We start from the raw sequence: 19,495 nt of genomic DNA, 5'->3' as shown, positions 1-19,495 counted from the left end.
GAAATATCGGGTCCAATTCCATTCTCTTCCACTGAGTGGCACACCAGAGAACTAGCAGCCCAAGGAATTAATGAGCTTTAAGCCATACTTTGTGACTATCCTCTTGTGCCCTTCTCTGTAGCCCCTGGCCTAATTTGGGCAGTCTGTGAACTGTAAGTGCTGCCACGAATCTCAAATCTCTGTGTAGTAAGGCCCTATTTTCTACCCTTATCTCCCAGCCTCTCCTAGTACACCCTTCTTATATCATAGCTGGTGGCAGGGTCCTCAGAAGACAACTCCACAGCCTCCTTTAAACCATCCCTGTCCCATGGAAGCTTTCTACTGAATAGATGTGTTTTTTGGCATTCCAGTCTGTTTTATTGAGCATAAATACTGGAGCAGGCATGAGGTTCACATCCTTAGTAACTAGCCCAGTCATCTTTACAGGTGCAGAAATCATTATACACATGCATGTTTCGTCTAGGTCTATAGTGCTGTGACAGGTATAACTGCCAGGTAGTGAAAACATGCGTAAGCTAACTTGAAACTAGGCAGTTCAGGTACCAAATGCTGTGTAGCTGTGGCAGTGTGGAGCTTAGTGAGGGCTAACTGGTAGTGCCTTTACCCTGTGTGGCAGGAGCATTTTGCACTACAGTGCTACTAGCTGCTTTGCAGCTGGCTTGGGGATATCTGCATTAGCTGCACTTGCACTTCCGGCTGCAGTTTAGACAGAACCTGTGAACACAAAAAGGTGGAGTTTTTTATGCTTTCCGTATCTTCTTCCGTGTATTGAGCGCCATTTGTGGCTGTTCTTAGACTCAGAGCACAACTGTGTAAGATGTATTTGTAAATAACATTTTCTCTTGTCCACAAAGCCTTTCCATGAAGGAGATTCCTAATTCCACTGGCACGGTTCTGTTGGCAGCATTGAGTAAGTCTCCTAACAAGAAGGTGCCAGTTTCTGAAGCTGTTTCCTATGTGCCCATCGTTTTGTGGTTGCAGATCGATAACATGTTTCTCTACAATGCTGTTTTTAGGATTACAGAGAGTAATTGAGAGTAGTACACGATTAAGAGTAGTAATTGAGGATGAATTGCGGGGCTTCCATTGTCACTCACACTTATAATCATCACCATATTACCCTGTGATATTAGGCACTTGAGCTGGGTTAAAGTAACAAAGAAGGACTGAGTTTCTTTTTTCATTTTTTTGAAGGGGCGGCCAAGAATATTATTTTCCATGAAGTTTCCTGATAAACTGAAGTGTATACTACTGCATAGTTTGGAGAATTATTAACAGTGAATACAGAGCTTTTCATCTGAAAGTCACCAGTTTGAAATTATCTCAGAGCAGTAGTTACTAAAGTCATTACTATCTGTCGGCTGTTTGATCTGTGTAATGGATTGGTCGTTTTAGTCGGATATATAGCAAACAGATGTTGTCACCATAAATCATCACCTGCATACATTCAAAGTGGTACCCTTGTTAGAAGTCTCTGCAAAATATCTCAGGACGGAATCAATATGAAATCTCATCTCTGAAGGTGGTACCTTTGGGTTACTCTGTGTTGGCTTGGGACATGGGAAAACCTGTACTACCACTTCATGCTTTTGTTTTGTCTTTTCTATGGATGTACTAAGGTTTTCCATTTTCAGTCCTTTCAGTCATGAACACTGAATTCACATTGTCAGTGAAAGGGTATAATAGCATTTCTGGCTTGCTTGGTATGATCAATCTCTAATGTCCCAAAATCCTAATATTGGCATAAATAGTGACATTTAATTAAACATAAATTATTTGGGGGTTCTTTCTATTTGTCCCTTTGTTCTTCAGCCTTTACGGTGCCACCAGTCTGATCATGATAACAATTTTTTCAGCTCAATCATGAGAGCTAGAAACTTGTTTTTAAAGTGAAAACTGAGATCCTTATAGAATCACCTAAGTACCAGATCTGGAACTTGAAGAAGAGTAAGCATTGTTATTCTCCAGACAGATTGGAGAAGGTTGGTTACACTAAGAATCTTCCCCCAGTACAATGTAATCTTTTACACAAAAATAGTGTTAACAAAATACCTCTTAAAACAACAGTTACCCCAGTTTGATTTCCCCACGGTACTGCCAATGTCTTCCCAGAACCAGCAGTCAGCGCCCCAGTGTCCTGGGACAAAAAATCATGTGAAATTGGATGCCATTTCATGAGACAGCAGAGCCTGCCTTTCACTGCTGGACAGTGCTAATGCAGAGTACAAAAGCTGTCTCTGTATAATCGACAGTGCTAAAACACTTCAGAGGTTCAGCCATCAAGAATACTTGTGTAATGAGGGGGGAGTGCATCAGCTCGTAGTTCACATTTCTCTGCACCCTTGTTGTCATGTAATAATAGAGCTGTAAGTGGCCACATTCTTTCTCCTTTGAGAACGTGGTTTGCTTTGTAAGGATTGGCACCATAACAGTGGGTGGGTTGATATACTGTACATTCGACACTGCAGACGCACAGTTGTTGCAGTCATGTAGACACCACTTAGCAAGGAGTAATTGTTGGAAATGGGTTGTCTCCTAAAACAAAATGTAGACTCTGCAAAGCACTACACAATGCTACTGTGTTAGCACAAAATGGCAGGTATGTATAAGATTTTGTAGAGAGGGGAGATTTGGGTCCTACAACCTTAAAAAAGCAAAAGAAAACAAAAAACAACTAATCCCACCCCCCTCAAAAAAAGGAGAACATGACTTTATAGCTATTGGTGTTAATTTGGGAACTGATAAAAGTTTATGAGATAGCCTTATAAAACTTCAGTGCCCAGAATGTGATTTAGCAAAATAAAAACTAAAGAACAGGGCAGTGCTGTTTTCACTAGAATCTAAAAGCCAGAGGTTATAACAAAGTTTTCCAGGACAGGCTTGTGAATAAGTGCACGCAATCCATAAATTCCACATAAGACTTCATACCTGCCTAAGCTTAGGGGCTATGGGACCCATGCTTTTTGATTCAGTTACTAATATAGAATATCTTGGAAAAATATAATATGGGTGTGGATTTATATCTTGACTTTTCCTTTCAAGCTCTATTAAGTGCAGAGCGAGGGCTGTAGAGAAGATCTTGCCTTTATCTATTAACAGTGCCTCACATTAATTGAAATTCCAGGCTAGGTTTAGGTTTCTGTGAAGGACACTGCACAATAATTTGCTCAGGATCCTAAGTGATCCCCTAATAAAGCTGTGTCCTCTCAATGTCTAATGTACAAGAGGCTTATTAATTGCATAAAATGCTCTGCTTTATCTGTTTACTCTCTATGGTTCTGTTGTCACTCCACCTGCTGTTTTCTGACTTGTCATCTTTTTTTCTCTTTCAGTTGGGTAGATGTTTGAAGTGGGTTTTGTAGGAATAAAATTACTCTCATTTGTTTGCATAGCGGCTGTCAAAGCATGATATTCTAGTCTGTAGAAGTAAGCAAAAAAAAAAGTTCAACCCATCGCTTGCTATCTGTAGACTGCAGAGACTGGGAGGTTTTGCAGGCCCTCCCTCTCTTCATGAGCAATGATTAAAAGGAAAAATTCTGCCAAGAGCATAAGTACCTCTCAGTTATCGTCACCCTCAAATCACTCACTAAAGCCATGTAATAGGTTTGCAAGAATGAACTTCAGATGAAAGAAATAGCTTGGTATCTTTCAATACGACCTCAAAAGGGGGAAGATGTGGCTTAATTCCTTTTGGTGTTTACTACAAGCTCTCTCCCCATCTTTTCTTCTAGCTAGGAGAAAATGCATCCAAAAAAAGAAAAAAAAAATCTTAACTGTTTTTCTTGTGGTATTGAAAACATAGTAAGACTGCTTAAGACAAAGAAGCCTTAGACCAATATTATATGTAAGACTGGGTCACTTCTCTTTTCTTAAACAGCTACATAATGTGTGCACTTGATAGCTGCCAGTTGGATCACAGCAGGGGAGAAACCACATTAGTTTATTTGGTTTGTATATGAAATAACATTTTTCTTGCCTTGGAATACTTGATTGTCGTCACTCCCCCTTTGTGTTTTTGTTCTGCTTGGAAATAGTCTCTGTACTGTATATGCAGTTGCCAAGATGTGCACATAAACAATGTTCCATTATGGCCTGTTCTGTGTACGCCTTATTTTCACCATATACATTCAGCAGTAAACTTGTTTGAGAATGACAGAGCAAACTCTTTTAGGCCCCTTTTTCAGTTAGTCCAGACTTTCTGCCATATGCTTACTGAGATCCCACTTCTATTCATGTTTTTATTAGGTAGGAAAAAAAGTGTCCAGACTAACAAAGCAGCTTTTGTATTCTCTGTCAAAAAAATCTTCTCCTATGAAATGTTGATAGAAGTACCCAGAGCTGTTGTGGGGGTGAAGAAGCTGAATAGTTTTGTCGTTAAAGCAGAGGAGAGGAAATCAGGAGACCCAGCATATTTTTTCGTCTTTGTCACAAGCTCCTTGTCTAATCTCGGGGCAAATCACATAACATTCTTGTGCCTTAATTTCCTGTGATCAAGAAAAGGTGCAAAATATCTAACTCTAATGGTTGTTTTGAAAGCTCCATTTATTAGTATCTGTAAAAATGCTTTGAGACCTTTGGCTAGAAGACACTGGAGAAATGCAAAATACTGTTATTTAGTGTGGCAGAAAATGAAAGTATGACTCCGAATATAAGCTGTTTAGTAAAACTATAGAACCACAGCAAAAGTTTTACAGTAGTATAAATCATGTTTAGTGACTGTGCACTTGAAAATGGTCAGATTAGATCTTTTTCACATTGATTTTGTATTCAGTTAATGATTTTAGTCCTGAGATCATAAAGCTATGTAAGATGTAAAAGATACGGGAAGATATCTTTAACCTCTAAATTTAAGCTATGTATTGCTTTTGACATTGAAATAGTGCAATGACCTGGTAATGTTTTCCAATATTTTAATTTTTGCTGATGTACAAAAATATTACAGAAGAGCTGATTCGTAATTATTACACACAGTATTGCATAAATTTCTTCCTAATTAAAAAGCTTCTAAATTCTGAATAATCAATTTGTGAAGGCATATGGTCTTGACAAATTATACATTTAATTTCTAAAGATTTATTAGTAATTTGACCTGAAGCTAGTTAATTCTGGTTATAGTACTAATGTAGTAATACTGGAGATTGATATAATGATATGGTTGCAAATTTATTTTGATATCTCTACCTTAATACAAGAACATTACAATACACTTACATTTTGTAGCCTTTTCTTCATTATGTTAGGAAGCATTAGTTTAATGAAGAATGTAAAGATTTGATAGGTACATGCTGACATTTATGTGAAATTATATTTTTAACATGCTATAAATAATACTCAATTCTATAGTCCTTACCATGTTACAGGCCAACTTCCCAGTGAATTCAGTGCTAACTTTATCTAACTAAGAATGGTTTGAACCAAATTTTGTACCCATAGTAAAAATTGAAATTTGTTCTTGGTAATGAATATGCAGAGAGGAAAACCTTCCCGAAATATTGCTTTCTTTTTTAATACACTGAACTTCTATCAGCTAAGCAGATACTTCTAATTTGTTTCTGAGATTAAGAAAGCAGTTAATCTTTCCAGGGAGAGCCTTCTAGTTTGAATGCATGGAACTAAATGTTAGTTTATTATAAATATAATTAGAAAATGCCATGTTTTCCCAGTGCTTTATGGATTCTCAGGTGAACTGTGAGAAGTCTGTAGAGAAAAACAAAGGCACTTTTTAAAGTGTAGAAAAAATAGTTAATACAAACATGTATCTAAGTAATTCATTTTGTTTTAAGAATAAAACCCGAGCTGATTGAAAAACGAGGAGTAGCACAAAATAAAATAGGGACAGGAAGGTGCAAGCTGACATAAATCCTGACATCAGTGAAATTATGCTAATATTTATGCCAGTTGAGAATCTGGTCCATGTGCTACATAGAATGTCTCCTTTCTGTATGGAAACGATATATTCTACATTGTATATGGCCAGATTCATCCCCAGTTTCTGCTGGCATAAAGAAGGAGAAAGGGTCATTACCATGCTATCAGAGTCTTTCGTAATGAGAAACTATCAGCCCAAAGAAGCCACATCTAAAAATCATCAGCAATAGCATTTCTATATATATGATGACAGTTTGATTTCTGAGTACTGTTTTTTCTCCATTGGAGGCTTGGTAACTCCCCTTTGTAATGACAGCTTTTTTTTAAATCTTAATGTCAACACAAGACATGTAACCATAATCTGCTGTTGGGTTAGGACTGAATGCCTCCTGTTCTGCCTCTCCGGCCTGTAGTATTGCTCTCCCCAAGTATACAAAACTAATGTGAATGACTAAAAAATCATGAGGTTTTAAAAATAATGAACTCTTGGTTCATTACATGTGCTTTATGGTTTCTCATTTGCAAGGGCATATGGTTTCAAACTTTTCTCTGTAAGCTTGAGGGCTAGAAAGTCTTTTTAATGAAATCTGAGCTTTTTTTCCCTCATCACTTGATGTTGGCAGTTGTGGGGAAGGGACAATGACACCAAAACACAGGAATGTCATGAGAGCTGGCAGCATTGAACCTGCGTGATTTTAGAAGGAAATCCCACCCTTTGAGGAAGGGGAAGAAATGGTTTATAGATACTTTTTAAGTGCTATCAACTTCAGTCAGCTCAGGGATTCAGAATCATAGATATTAAGGGCTGGAAAGGACCTTGAAAGATGAGTCCAACCCCCCAGCTCTGGGCAGGAATACCGCTGAGATCAAATGATCCCAGCAAGGTGTCTGTCCAGTCTCCTCTTGACTTCCAAGTCTGGGGACTGCACCACCTCCTTGGGAAGTCTATTCCAGATTCTAGAGTAATCCTGGTAGGCGAGTGGGTGGAGTGGAAAGAGTACAGATGAAGTAGCCAAAGGTGCATTAAAATATAGTTCATGACATGGTTATGACCATGACAAATATAAGCAGTCAATATTTTATGAAAAAATACATTTTATATTTAACAGATGGCTAGCATTTGACCAGAGTCACTGAAGGTGGTTCCATTTTTTATGCTCTAAAAGGGCTGATTAACCTGTTGTAAAACAGATGGGTCTATCACTCTCTAAGGACACAATTTTGTTATTTTAGACAAGTACTGCACATTTTCATAATTGTTCTGGATTAGGAGAAGAAAAGGGCATTGTGGGTCTTGCAGCCAATAAGACAACTAGGAAAGGGTTAGTCAGCTGTCAGAGGCCGCTGCACTCCAGTATCCTGCTGTGAGCATCAGAGACTTCACCAGTAAGAGTTGTTCTGACAACACATTACCTTTTATGCCATTGGCCATGTGTTGTCAGTTAGAGTTTTTCTGAACTCTGAACTGGAATAATACTTGAACTCTGCTGCGGAGACTTAAATAATTTTATTTCAAATAAAAGAAAAAAACTAGTTTATATTTCCTCTTGAAAGTGTTACATTTGATAATGGTGAGTGGTAAATAACAAATATGAGTGGTGGGGGTTTTTCAGCAGTGATATGTATTTCTTACACTAAAAGCTAGAAAACTAGCTAATCTGTGATTTTTTTTAAATCTGAGACCTCAGAAACAACTTCTGTAGACATGGAATAAGAATAAAATAGGGCCTGATTCTATGTGGATCTTCATGCCATCTTTCACAGCTGTGTGCACGTTTTCCTAACACCATCACCTACATGTGCAGGTTTTGGTGCTTGCAAATTTGGTTGTGCATAAACATGGTCTGAGGGTTTGAAAATCTGAATCATAAGTTCTTTTCCCCTCCCCTCTCAGATGTTGCAGTTCAGGCAACCACTATTCCTGTTTACTGTGTCCCAGTCAGTGTCTCAGTTTAAATATTTCTCATCAACGTTAAGTCTGCTCTTAAGTATTTGGAGAACAGTTTTGAAAGTCAGGTGTGTTTTTCCAAAGCCTCTCAAGCTATAACAAAGCCTACATGATAGAGCCAATGTATTTATATAGAATAGGTGGGGATTTTTTTTCCGGAGGAGATCCATCTGGAGGCCTTTGAAGGCTGCTGATAAGATGAGAGAGAGGCTAAGCCTGGCCTGTAAAAACACCACTTTAGAAATCTCTTCTTCTGCTGTTAGGTTCTGATAGAGGGGAAAAAAGTGGAGTGGTATTTGTCAACGTGTCATTGAATTCTCAATATGTTTTACACTTCACTTAGATCTCCTCGCCTCATTCTTTCCAATGAAGTTTTCTGTCTGCCTGTGCAACCAGCCAGCTGGGCTTAAGGAATTTTGGCCATGCTCCTGCCGCTTTAGCCTTCTCTAGTTCCCGTTGGATGCTCTGCACTCCAGCATTGTATGGAAGGCCCTTCAGTTTCATGCCCATGAATGCAAGTGCTGGAATTCTGTTTGGCTTCTTGTACTGTTTGAGCAAGAGGGAAAGGCTCCTTTTGTCTTCTGTGTAAGGGGTATGGTTGAATCTGGTTCTAAATTAACCTGTAGCAATTTTAAAAGAACTTGGAAGGCTTATATCCTAGTCACTGAAAGATGTCTTGTGAATGTTTGACCACATCTGTGATTAGGAATTCTTTTTCTGGGGGTGACACCAAAGGCTGTGCAGAAGAGTTGAGCCAGAACCTCTGCAGATCAAAAGCTCCAACTTAAACCTCTGTGAAATCAAGAAGAAATGGCTTCTGCTGAACAGGGCTGATATTTCTGACCTCTTTGGACTCATGCAACGTTTGTCATTATTTCCTGATTTCCTCTCCTCTGCAGCTGTCCAAAGGGAGCAAATTGACAAATATAGAAGTTGACAAATATAATGAAGAATAAAAATTGTCATCGTCCAGCTGGAGTAAAACCAGTTTGAAAAAACTTTTACACACAGTTTAGACTGAAACTGAAATACTAGGAACATAATCCATGCTAACTAGTAGTTTATGGATTAAATTGGAACTCAACCCTTACTTGTTTAAAATATATTAAAGCCTGGTTTATACCTAAAACTTGTACTGATGCAACTATTTTGTTCAAGGTTATCATTTTTGTCTTACCCTAATAATGAAACCAGCATTTGCCCAAATGTAGATATAGTTAGCTCAGTATAAAGGAATGGATACTAGTATAGTTATTCCCCTTCCCACATGGAGATAGCTTGTATGAAGCAACTTGAATTACACCACCATAGTTAAAAGTGATGTAGCTTTCTAGTGAGGTTAAGACCTATTAATTTAGCTGAAACAGCCACACTGCACTGGATACTGTGTTTTATGGTGTATATGTTATAGACGTTTGCCAGGAGGTAATATGGGGTTGCCAGGTAACACTGCTGTACTTGCAGTTAAAAATCTTCCACATTGTTCCTTCATAAATACCTATTGAAAACACAGGGTGTGTCTACAAAGCAAAACAGAGGAATGTTTGTAGAATGTGTTAGCCTACCTGTGTTAATTTTGATGTAGCTGGCATGGATACCAGTAGCAGTAGAAATACAATGGCAGAAGCTTTAGCAAGAGCCAGCCACCAAAGTATGTACACAAGGTCCATCTCATCTTCTGGTTGTTAGAAAGCAAAGCAGCAGGATGGGGATTGAAATGTCTGTTGTTACCTGGTAGCTTCATTTTGCATATTAATTTAGCTGTGTAGACATCCCTACAGATGTAGCACTTTGTCAGGAGATCTACACAGCTGCTGTTCATGTGCTTGTCATAGGTTTCTTGAATGGTGTAGACAGGGATGATCCTGCCTTGGGCAGGGGGTTGGTCTGCATCAGTGGGGACCAACCTTTTTGGCAGGTGTGCCACATGTTAGCCCTGCACCTCTCCTGAGTGCCATTTCAATCCCTGTCCTGACGCTTTGCTTTCTGCTTCCTGCTTTGTGCTCCCTGCCCAGTCTCCTGCTCTGCTTTCTGCTCCCTTCCTGATCTTCTGCTCTGCTGCCTGCCCGCTTGCTTCCTAATGTGCTACGTGCAACACATGCAGAGTCTACCTGTGCCACTTTTGGCATTCATGACGCAGGTTGGCCTGGTCTAAATGATCCTGAGGACCTTTTCTATGTTTCTCTGTGAACTAAGCAAGAACTGCATTGTCATAAATTAGCATATAAATCAGCATAGCTCCACTTGTAGTTACTGCCTTAGTCTAGACTGACTGGTAATTTGGCCTATTACAATAGACTTTCACTTGTCAGGCCTTCACAAATTTGTTCCTAGTATTTAGCCCACACAGGGTGTATCTACATGTGATATTAGTGCAATGCAGTAAAGTCTGGTGCAAGTTCGCAGTGTTTATTAGTTTCCTGAAGGCTAATAGGGCCGAACGTGTAGATGCTGAGACTTTACTGTGGAGCTGAGAAGAGTGACTTGAAATCCTCTGGGATAGAATACAGGGAGAATATGGTGAAGAGGATATAACTGTAGGAGTCTATTACAGACCTCCTAACCAGGAGGAAAAGCTCAACCATGAATTCTCTAGGGATCTAACAGAGGCTGCATGCTCTCGATGCATAGTTGTCATGGGTGATTTCAATTGCCCTGACATCTCATGGGAGGAGCATTCAGCCAAATCTTATTGGTTGTGCAGCTTCCTCACCTGCACTGATGAGCTCTGACTCAAGAAGTCCACGGGTTGACACAAGGTGAGGCACTGCTAGATCTGGTTCTGGTTAAAGGGGATGATCTAGTGAGCAACTTGAAGATTGAAAGGAAGGTTGGTGACAGTGATCACGAAATGATCACCTTCCTTATTTATTGCAAAGGTGGCAAATCAGTCAGCAATGCAGAAATCCTTAACTTTAGGAAAGCTGACTTTTACAAGCTTAGGAGGTTGGTTGTTGAGGCCCTGATGGATCATGATCTGACAGGAAAGGGTGTCCAAGAAGAGTGGTCGCTCCTTAAGGACGCAATCCTAAAAGCACAAAGCAAGTTCATTCCAGCCTACAGAAAAGATAGTAAAAGGGCTGAGAAACCCCCTTAGCTAAATAGGGAACTCATGGACCTCCTCAATCTTAAAAGAAAAGCCTATAAGGGATGGAAGATGGGAAATACCTCTAAGGGAGATTATGCATAACTGGCCTACACCTGTATGGAGCAAACCAGAAAAGCTAGGGCAGATATCAAGCTCAGGCAGGGTACAGGAATCAAGGACAATGAAAAAATCCTTTTTTAGATGCGTAGGAAGTCAAAATAAAAATACACTTTGGACCCTTCCTTAATCAAATGGGGCAGCTGACAACCAACACCCAGAAAAAAGCTAATCTCATCAATGTTTACTGTGCATCAGTTTTCCACCAGTCCAAGGGGGTCATCCTGCCTGAAGGGACACAGAACTATGCAGGTACAGGTGAGCATATGCCTACATTTAGTGAAGACCTTGTGGGGGAACACCTTGAGAGACTGGACATCCATAGGTCATTAGGCCCTGATGGAATGCACCTAGGAGTACTAAAAGAGTTGGCTGACATTATAGCTCAACCATTGGTGCGGCTATTTGAGAACTCATGGCATTCAGGAGAGGTTTCTAAAGACTGGAAGAGGGCCGGCGTGGTGCCTATCTTTAAGAAAGGAAGGAAGGAAGATCCTGGGAACTACAGGCCAATCAGTTTGACCTCAATCCCTGGTAAGATCTTGGAAAAATTATCAAAGAATTAATCAACAACAGACTGACAAAAGGCACCATTCGGAGAAACAGCTTCGTTTTGGGTAGGTCATGCCTGACCAACCTAATCTCCTTCTATGACCAGGTGACACATCACCGGGGTGGGGGGCAGGTTGATGTAATTTACTTGGATTTCAGAAAAGCCTTTGACTTGGTCTCTCATGATGTCCTCATGGAAAAACTGGGGAACTGCGGCCCCAACAACCTTACAGTCTGATGGCTCAGGAACTGGCTCTGCAGTCAGACCCAGAGAGTGATTTTTGATGGAACTGAGTCAGTATGGCATATGTTGACCAGTAGCATCCCTCAGGGTTCAGTACTCAGACCGGTACTCTTTAATCTATTCATTAACAATCTGGATTTGGGTGTCAGAAACAAACTGGCTAAGTTCGTGGATGACACCAAACTATGGGGAAGTGCTGTTACACTGGAGGATAGGCTGGGGATCCAGGGTGACCTGGATAGGATCACAAGGTGAGCAGATACAAACGTGATGACCTTCAACATACATGCTCCACCTCGGGAAGAAAAACCCACATCATACCTATAGGCTTGGCAGTGTTATACTCACTAGCACTACATCTGAAAGAGACTTGGGGGTTATGATTGACCACCAGATGAATGTGAGTCACCAATGAGATGCTGCGGTCAGCAAAGCAAATAAAACTCTGGCATGCATCTACCAATGCATCTCAAACAAGACCCAAGATGTCATCCTCCCACTTTATTTGGCCTTAATGAGGCTGCAGCTGGAGTACTGCATCCAACTTTGGGCTCCACACTTTAAAAAGGACATGGAGAAGCTTGAGACAGTCCAGAGAAGAGCCGTGTGCATGATGAGAGGTCAAGAGAGCAGGCCATACGAGGAGAGGCTGGGAGGCATGGGACTCTTCAGCTTGGAAATGCGTAGGCTAAGGGGGACTTGGTGGCAACCTATAAGTATATCAGGGATGTACATCAGGACCTGGAAAAACATCTTTTCACCAGGGCTGCCCTAGGGAAAACAAGGTCCAATGGACACAAACTGCTGGACAACCATTTTAGACTGGATATAAGGAAGAATTTCTTTACCATTCAAATCTCTAGAGTCTGGAACAGACTCCCCCCAGAAGTGGTGCAAGCACCTAACTCTGGACATATTCAAGGTGCATTTGGATGGTTATCTTGCTGGGGTCCTGTGACCCCAGCTGACTTCCTGCCCTTAGGCAGGGGGCTGGACCAGATGATTTTGTGAGGTCCCTTTCACCCCTAATATCTATGAAATCTAATTAGTCAGCTCTGCAGTAAACATCTCATGCCTTCTACCCAATGCCTTCTAATGTAACTTCTGAGTAAAATGTGCAGGGCACCAGCACACAGGCTTATGTATCACTTAAACATTCAAAATTAGTTTTATGCTCAGGGTATAGCCCAAGCACACTTCATAGAGAAGTAAGGCTGGAAGGGACCTCAAGAGATCACATAGTCCAACCTGCTTCTGCTTGCATTTTATAGCTCCCCTAATCCCCATTCTCACTGGATTATATAATTCAGTATGTCAGAGCAGAGTTAAGGCTGCCTCTGTCTTTCTATTATGACTGTTTGTGTGTAACTTATAATCTAGCTGTAAAAATGTATTTATACAATTAATCTTGAAACATTAGGTTTTAGTTCATTTTTAATAAATAATTTTCCAACTTTTTTTTTTACAGGCAAATCATTTAATAAATGCTGCATTTTGGATTCCTCAAATAACAAGCTTGGATCAAGGTAATCAGCGGGTGCATCGACATGTGCACTTTACTGCAAGATAAACTAATTAGCTTTGTAGTAAAGTGTCAAAGTCTACATATGTGCTGGTATTAGGGCCCAGTAAACAAATTAACTCTGCCATAGGATAGTATTGTTGGCAGAGTACTTTACCACGCCGAAACACATGAGTAGATGGTGACCAAGGGTATAAATTGTGCCTAGTCAGCCCAGCCAGTTGGGGACCTGCTCTGCCCTGGCTCAAATTGCTGCTGTACCAGACACACATGTAGACACTGTGCCCAGGAGCAATTTACTCCAGCACTAACTGCTCCAGACTTTATTGCTTTTCATTAATTTCACATGTAGATGCACCCTCTATGTAGCTGTTTGTAGTTGACTTGGAATAGATCTTTTTCTTTTAGAGCCCTAAAAAATTCACATCGCCTGTTTCCTCTCCATGCTGTATCCTGATGATGCTGCAGCCACTTCTAAACCTTGCTGGAGCCTAATATTTTTAAACTCTTGATCTGTCCTTGTCTAAAAGCCAGAAAATCCCTCTCTGTCACTGAAGACAAGAATTAATCAAGATTCAAGAAGGGATTGATATTTTTATAGATATCAGGAATATCTAGAGTTACAATGAGCTAAATTTTAGAAGGGATAGTAAACCTCCTGCTTCAGTGCTAAGCCAATCTCCATTAGAGATCAGAATAAGAACTAACGTGCACTGTGGGGTCTTTCTAACTAACTCTCAAACATCTGGCATTGGTCACCATCAGAGGCCGGATGCCAGACTAGATGGCCCTGGGGTCTCATCCAGTATGGCAATACCTGTGTTTCTAATGCTTAAGGCAGCAGGAAAGGGAAAATCAAATACCCAATTTAAGCAGTGTACACTGTAACCAGCCATTATAGTGTTAGATGCCTTTAACTGCAAATAGTAGAAGCGGTAGTAATATCCTTTAGGCTATACAATAATAGTTTTTCAAAGATATCTTTACAAATACATGCCTAATGGTAAAACAAGCAAACAAAAAGCCATGTGCATGTGCAGTAACTGACCCCTCATAGGCTGGCTGCTGCTTCAGGAGCATTCTGTAGGGGTGACCCCCTCTCAAATGAAATTCTGTTATGTGCTGATAACCCCTTTGCCTACTGTTGTTGATGTATCTAGTGCATAACCCTAATGTTAGGATCTGATCCTTCAGACATTTCTCATGTTATGTGGAAACCTACATTAAAGTCTGCAGACTGGAACACAGCAACCCAAAATTGCCCCTTTGACTACTTGTTTTTCACATCTGTCCAAACTCTCTCTCCTGTGCCAGTCAGAATATTTATACTGTGTGTTCCTGTTGGTGGGTTCAGTACGGCATCATTCTATTTCCATTCCTGTTATGTGCTGAATAGCCCTTCTTTCAAGAGCTGTGCTCCAAATTCCCTGCCATTCCCCTGATCCAGTTATTTCCCCAACTCATCAATATCATTCTTACCTTTGAAATCTACAAAACATCTCAACTTTTAACAAGTAGATACAATAAATTATATTGGGATTTAGGTAACCAGATTTTAAATCCCATATCACAGTTTTTTAAGGAAGGAAAAGGAGGCAAGTAATACATCATACTAGCATCCATTCCAAATAAAGAGGTAAAAATCAAAGCCTCTGCCTGTGAATGATGGGCAGTGATTTAACTGCCAGTGATTCTCCCGGCAACTGACACAAAGGAATCTCTGAGTCTCAGAGTTGAGGCAGCAAGCTCAGTGTCAGCACTTGCCTAGGGAATAGAAGAAAACACCACTTTGTCTCTGCTTTCGCTGCTTAAGCATACACATCACTCACTAGTAACCATTTACTGGGCTGTCAAAATTGTTTCAAGAAAGATTTATATATGATTAATGGTAAAATGTATATTAAAAGGTGGACTTCCACCAACTTATTTTCTTTTAAAGATGTTTTGAGTGCATTCTTCATTTCCATGCTATAGCTGTGCCTGTTGATCCCAGTAAAATAATGGCTTGCAGTGCATTCAACTTACTTTTGGAGCACTTCCTCTGTATAGTGTACAAGGTAGCATTGCACTCTTTTCCTTTACCAAAAGTGACCGCACAAACATGCACAGAACATGATTCATGACATTTCATTCTGAATTGTCCAGTGGGTAATTGCAGTACAGAAACCAGAGAAACAGATGTAGACCCTAAACCCTGGCTGTAAATTTTTGTTTTATGATTATAGGTTTCAAATGTGCTATGTCACACTGACAAATATACAGTAACACTGAAGGAAATAGATTTTTTACTTGAACTTTTGCTTTTTATTTCACTTGTGACTAAGAATATGTTTATTGTAAAGTTTCTGCCACCCCAGGCTGAGAAAAAACAGATCAAAGTTGGGCTATAAAATCAGAAGGTTTTTTTGATGGTCTAATGAGAAGACTTTGCAGAGCTCTTTTCCACTTGAATGTGTATAAGAATGTGATAAGGGTTTTAAAATATGTGTCAATAATTGACGCTTCATTACATTTAAATTAACTGAGTTAGAAATATACATTGATGGGATAATACAATATTATAGTTAGGACCAGTCCTATAGAATGTGTATGCCTGTGGGTGTCAATAATAATTTCTTGCAAAAATACGTTTTTGAATGTAGCTTTTTTGGTCTTATGTTTAAAAGAAAGCAAGCATGCAATTTACAGAGAAGCAAGACCTTGGAAGAGATAACTAAACTAATTAACACATTATAGAAAGTGGAAGAAGTAGAATAGAAGTGAACTGTTAGATTATTTGAAGAATTTGTTAATTACACGTGGATTCAGTAATAACTGTAAGCATTATCACAACTATAATTCATAATAAAACATAATGAACAAGCTGGCTCATTTAGCTATAGTATGAAAAAGCTATCTTATTCAATTCATATGCAGTTAAGCATGATTTACTGACACACATTTTCAGAAGTTGCCAGTGACTTATCTGCATTTAAAAGTACTGCAAATAGGCTTTAAATTAAATTGATTTGATAAGAACTGTTATAAAATAAACATAACAATATTTTTGTGAACACTATATTATCCCCTGTAATTCCTCAAGGTAATTTATATTTTTTCTTGGTCTAATCTTCCATGCTACCCTAGAGCCCTGGACTGTAGAGTCCCATTCCGTACCAAGTTGGGAACTGGCAGAAGATGCATTTTGTATAAATCTTTCTAGACACCTTAATCACGATGCATTTGACATCCCTAACATTTCTTGTAGGCTCATCTTAAGAAAATTCATTTTATTTCACTGGAAAATAGCATCTTTTAAAGAGTCTTTGTTGTCCAAGTCAAAAAAAAAGAGAAAAGCGTAAAAGAATCTTTAGCAACATGATAAAATCAGGTTTCAGTCAAAGGTGTACCATTTCTTTTACTCCCACCTTTTAATAGTGAGACAAGTGCTTGATATGCTGAAATTTGTTTTAATGTACCGAAACAAACAGATCTCTTACTTGAGTAACCATGACTTGTATATACTTTTCACATGGCAATATAAGTGCCACTTAGAAACTTGGTTGGAGCAGTTTCAACATAGGGTAGGAGCGACAGACTAAAAGCCCTTGGATGCCAGTGTTAAATTCCAGCTCTATAGTTCTTCTACCAAGATGGGAGATGGAAGGAGATTGTGCCTACTGTGGAGGCAGATAAGTCTCTTCTTTCTAAGAGGCAAAAAAACCAAACCATTAAGAAAAGCTTTTGTTTTTATCTCTTCAAAAGGATTTCACTTCCAGATTACAATAGGCCTTTTTGTTGGGTTGTTTGTTTTCAAGTATGGATATATCAGTTTCAGGGGACAAAGGTTTTTTTTTCTTAACTTCTTGAATCTTTGCACAAAGTTTTGTTAATACAGTCTACAGGCATTGTCACCAAGCTTTTAATGCATCAAAGGATTTTCTGCAGAGAAAGAACATCACATCCATTAGGCAAGTTGGGCAGGTCCCAGAGTGAATCTCTTGTCAGTATTTTTTTTAGTTTTCCCGTAAGAGCCTTTTCCATACACAGGATTCCCAGCTGCACCAGACTGACAATGACATTTGCAAAAGTATCTGCTGTTTTGGGGTGCTTAACAAACAGGGTCCAGTTTTCAGAAACGTTGACTCACCAACAAAATCAACTTAAAGAGGAAAAGGGTTTCTAAGACACAAAAGGAAGTAAAGTGCCCATCTCAATGGAAGTTAAGCTCTTAGCTTCCTATTGTGCCTGTGAAAATTTAACCCAGGAGCAAGACAAGCTGTAAATGCTCAGACCCCAAGTTTCTAAAGTCAGGTTCTAAAACTGAAGCTACTTTTGAAATAATTTTAATGGGAGATAGCAGGTAGGGTGGGGAGGAATGATTCAGAACATGGTAATATATTTTATTTCCCCATTATTCACATACCTATAGGAATCCATGCAAGTAAAACTCAGATGGAATTCATACCCATAAGCAAGATTGTATAGAGAGCAGGTTATTTATATAAAACAGTGAGAGCAGCACCAAAATATCAATGAGATGGCTGAACCTAGCACTTTTGTTAATGATAATCTAATCAGGTAAAGTGAGCTGAGGTGAGGGGATCAGAGGCTTCTGGCTAGAGAGCTGGCAAGGTGCTGTGCCCAGTGTACATCTTTAGGCTGTAAGAAAATGTTCTGTTTGCCTGAGAACTTAGGAGGAAGGGCTGTTTATCAGCGGCTGATTGATCCTCATGATGCCTGAAGGAGAAATCGAGGATCCAGAAATAACAACAGAATAGAGAGGGACACATCCTGTCCTCCTCTGTCATCCCGAGATGATCCCACAGCAGCAATACTGAGGCAGAAGAAACTTATTCCCACATTGGACCTTCTTTTCACAATGTTTAGGGAGCAGGTGCGAGAAAGGATCTGCTACTTCCTGGACTTGCCTTTAGTGCCCCATTAGATGGGTCTCCTCTGAGGGAACAAGGGTTCTTGGATCTGTCAAAGCTGTGGTGGCCCCATAGTAGCCTGGTGGGGGGCAGACTCCTGTCACTCCCCAGTGAGCAGAGCAGCACACAACTCAGAACTTAGGTTGTACTTACTTGCCTGGGATTTGCACCATATTGAATAGTCATCCTTCTGTATTTAAGTAGGGTTACCATACATCTGGGTTTTCCCAGACATGTCTTCTTTTTGGGTCCTTCCATCTCTGTCCAGGTGGTTTTTTAAAATATCAGCAAATGTCTGGGATTTTGCTTTGCTTCTGCTTTCCTTGTACTTCCTGGCTTGCACTGCTTGGGGCTGGAGGGAGCAGAGGAGGGGCTTCACGTATGTCGGTTCAGAAGCCCCAGCAGCTGCAGGCAGGTAAGGCCAGGGCTTGGGGGGTGGGTGGGAGGGGGAGTGTACACAAGGGGACCAGGTGGCTGTCACAACTGGGGCTGTAGCGAGGCAGGGAAGGTACCCCTCCAGGAGGGAAAGGGCTAGGGGGTCCTTCAGGGGTCGAGTCAGGAGTAAGGGGCACCGGAAGGGGGGGGGAAGAAAAAGGGGATGTGGGTCAGGAGTGACCAGAAGCACTGTGGCTTGGAAGTGAGGGGCATCAGCAGGAACGGGGGCAGGCTGCAGGTTGGGAGTGAGGGGCACCACTCCCAACCTGGGAAGCGAGGTACTGTGGGTTGGGAGTGAGAGACAGCAGCGGGACTTAAAGGGCTGTGGTTTGGGAATGAGGAGCAGGGGCAGAGCATGGGCCCTCACAATCATATTACCCCTCCCCCTAGGTATCCTCTTTTTTGAAACTGGAAATATGGTAACCTTAGTTTAAGCATCTCTGCCTGTCCCACATCCTGCCTCCACTTCTCTCCTCAAGTCACCAGGGTGCATTTCAGTGCAGATGTTGAGATTTGATGAGATCTATATGTAGGCGCAGCCCTGGGTCACGTTCTGCATCTCAGAATCAGTCCCCCCATGTGGAAGCTTCTCTCTTCTGGTGATGAACTACCCCACCCCCAGATCTCTGCATGTCTTTCAGTAGCACAGAGCACCCTGCAGAATTGAACTCAGGGTGGATCAGGTGCAAAGTTTCATTGAACTGAAGTTTGGAGAGGTGGTGGAGGTTGGGGAGGAGGGAGTTGTTCAGTGTACAAAGCACTCTGCCCTCTCCTAGCTACGGGCCCATGAGGATTCTTAATGTAACAC

The 19,495-nt window shown here is 40.5% G+C and overlaps 1 protein-coding gene across 6 annotated transcripts in view; it reads left to right on the top strand.

Moving 5' to 3' along the window:
- RARB (retinoic acid receptor beta) overlaps window positions 1-19,495 on the top strand; it is a 533,822-nt gene that overhangs the window by 370,197 nt on the left and 144,130 nt on the right. Inside the window, exon 4 of one of the 6 annotated variants that reach the window (XM_090046519.1) lies at window positions 13,286-13,343. The exons of the other annotated variants lie outside the window; for them this stretch is intronic. Coding sequence (XP_089902645.1) covers window positions 13,286-13,343 — 58 coding nt within the window. The remainder of the gene's footprint in view (window positions 1-13,285; window positions 13,344-19,495) is intronic. 6 annotated transcript variants of the gene reach the window in all.

Source organism: Crocodylus siamensis, chromosome 5 (genome assembly GCF_052110815.1).
Source record: "Crocodylus siamensis isolate JL-2025a chromosome 5, ASM5211081v1, whole genome shotgun sequence".
NCBI lineage: Eukaryota > Metazoa > Chordata > Crocodylia > Crocodylidae > Crocodylus > Crocodylus siamensis.
The sequence above is the reverse complement of the archived record's forward strand: the minus strand, read 5'-3'. Positions and strand labels throughout refer to the sequence as shown.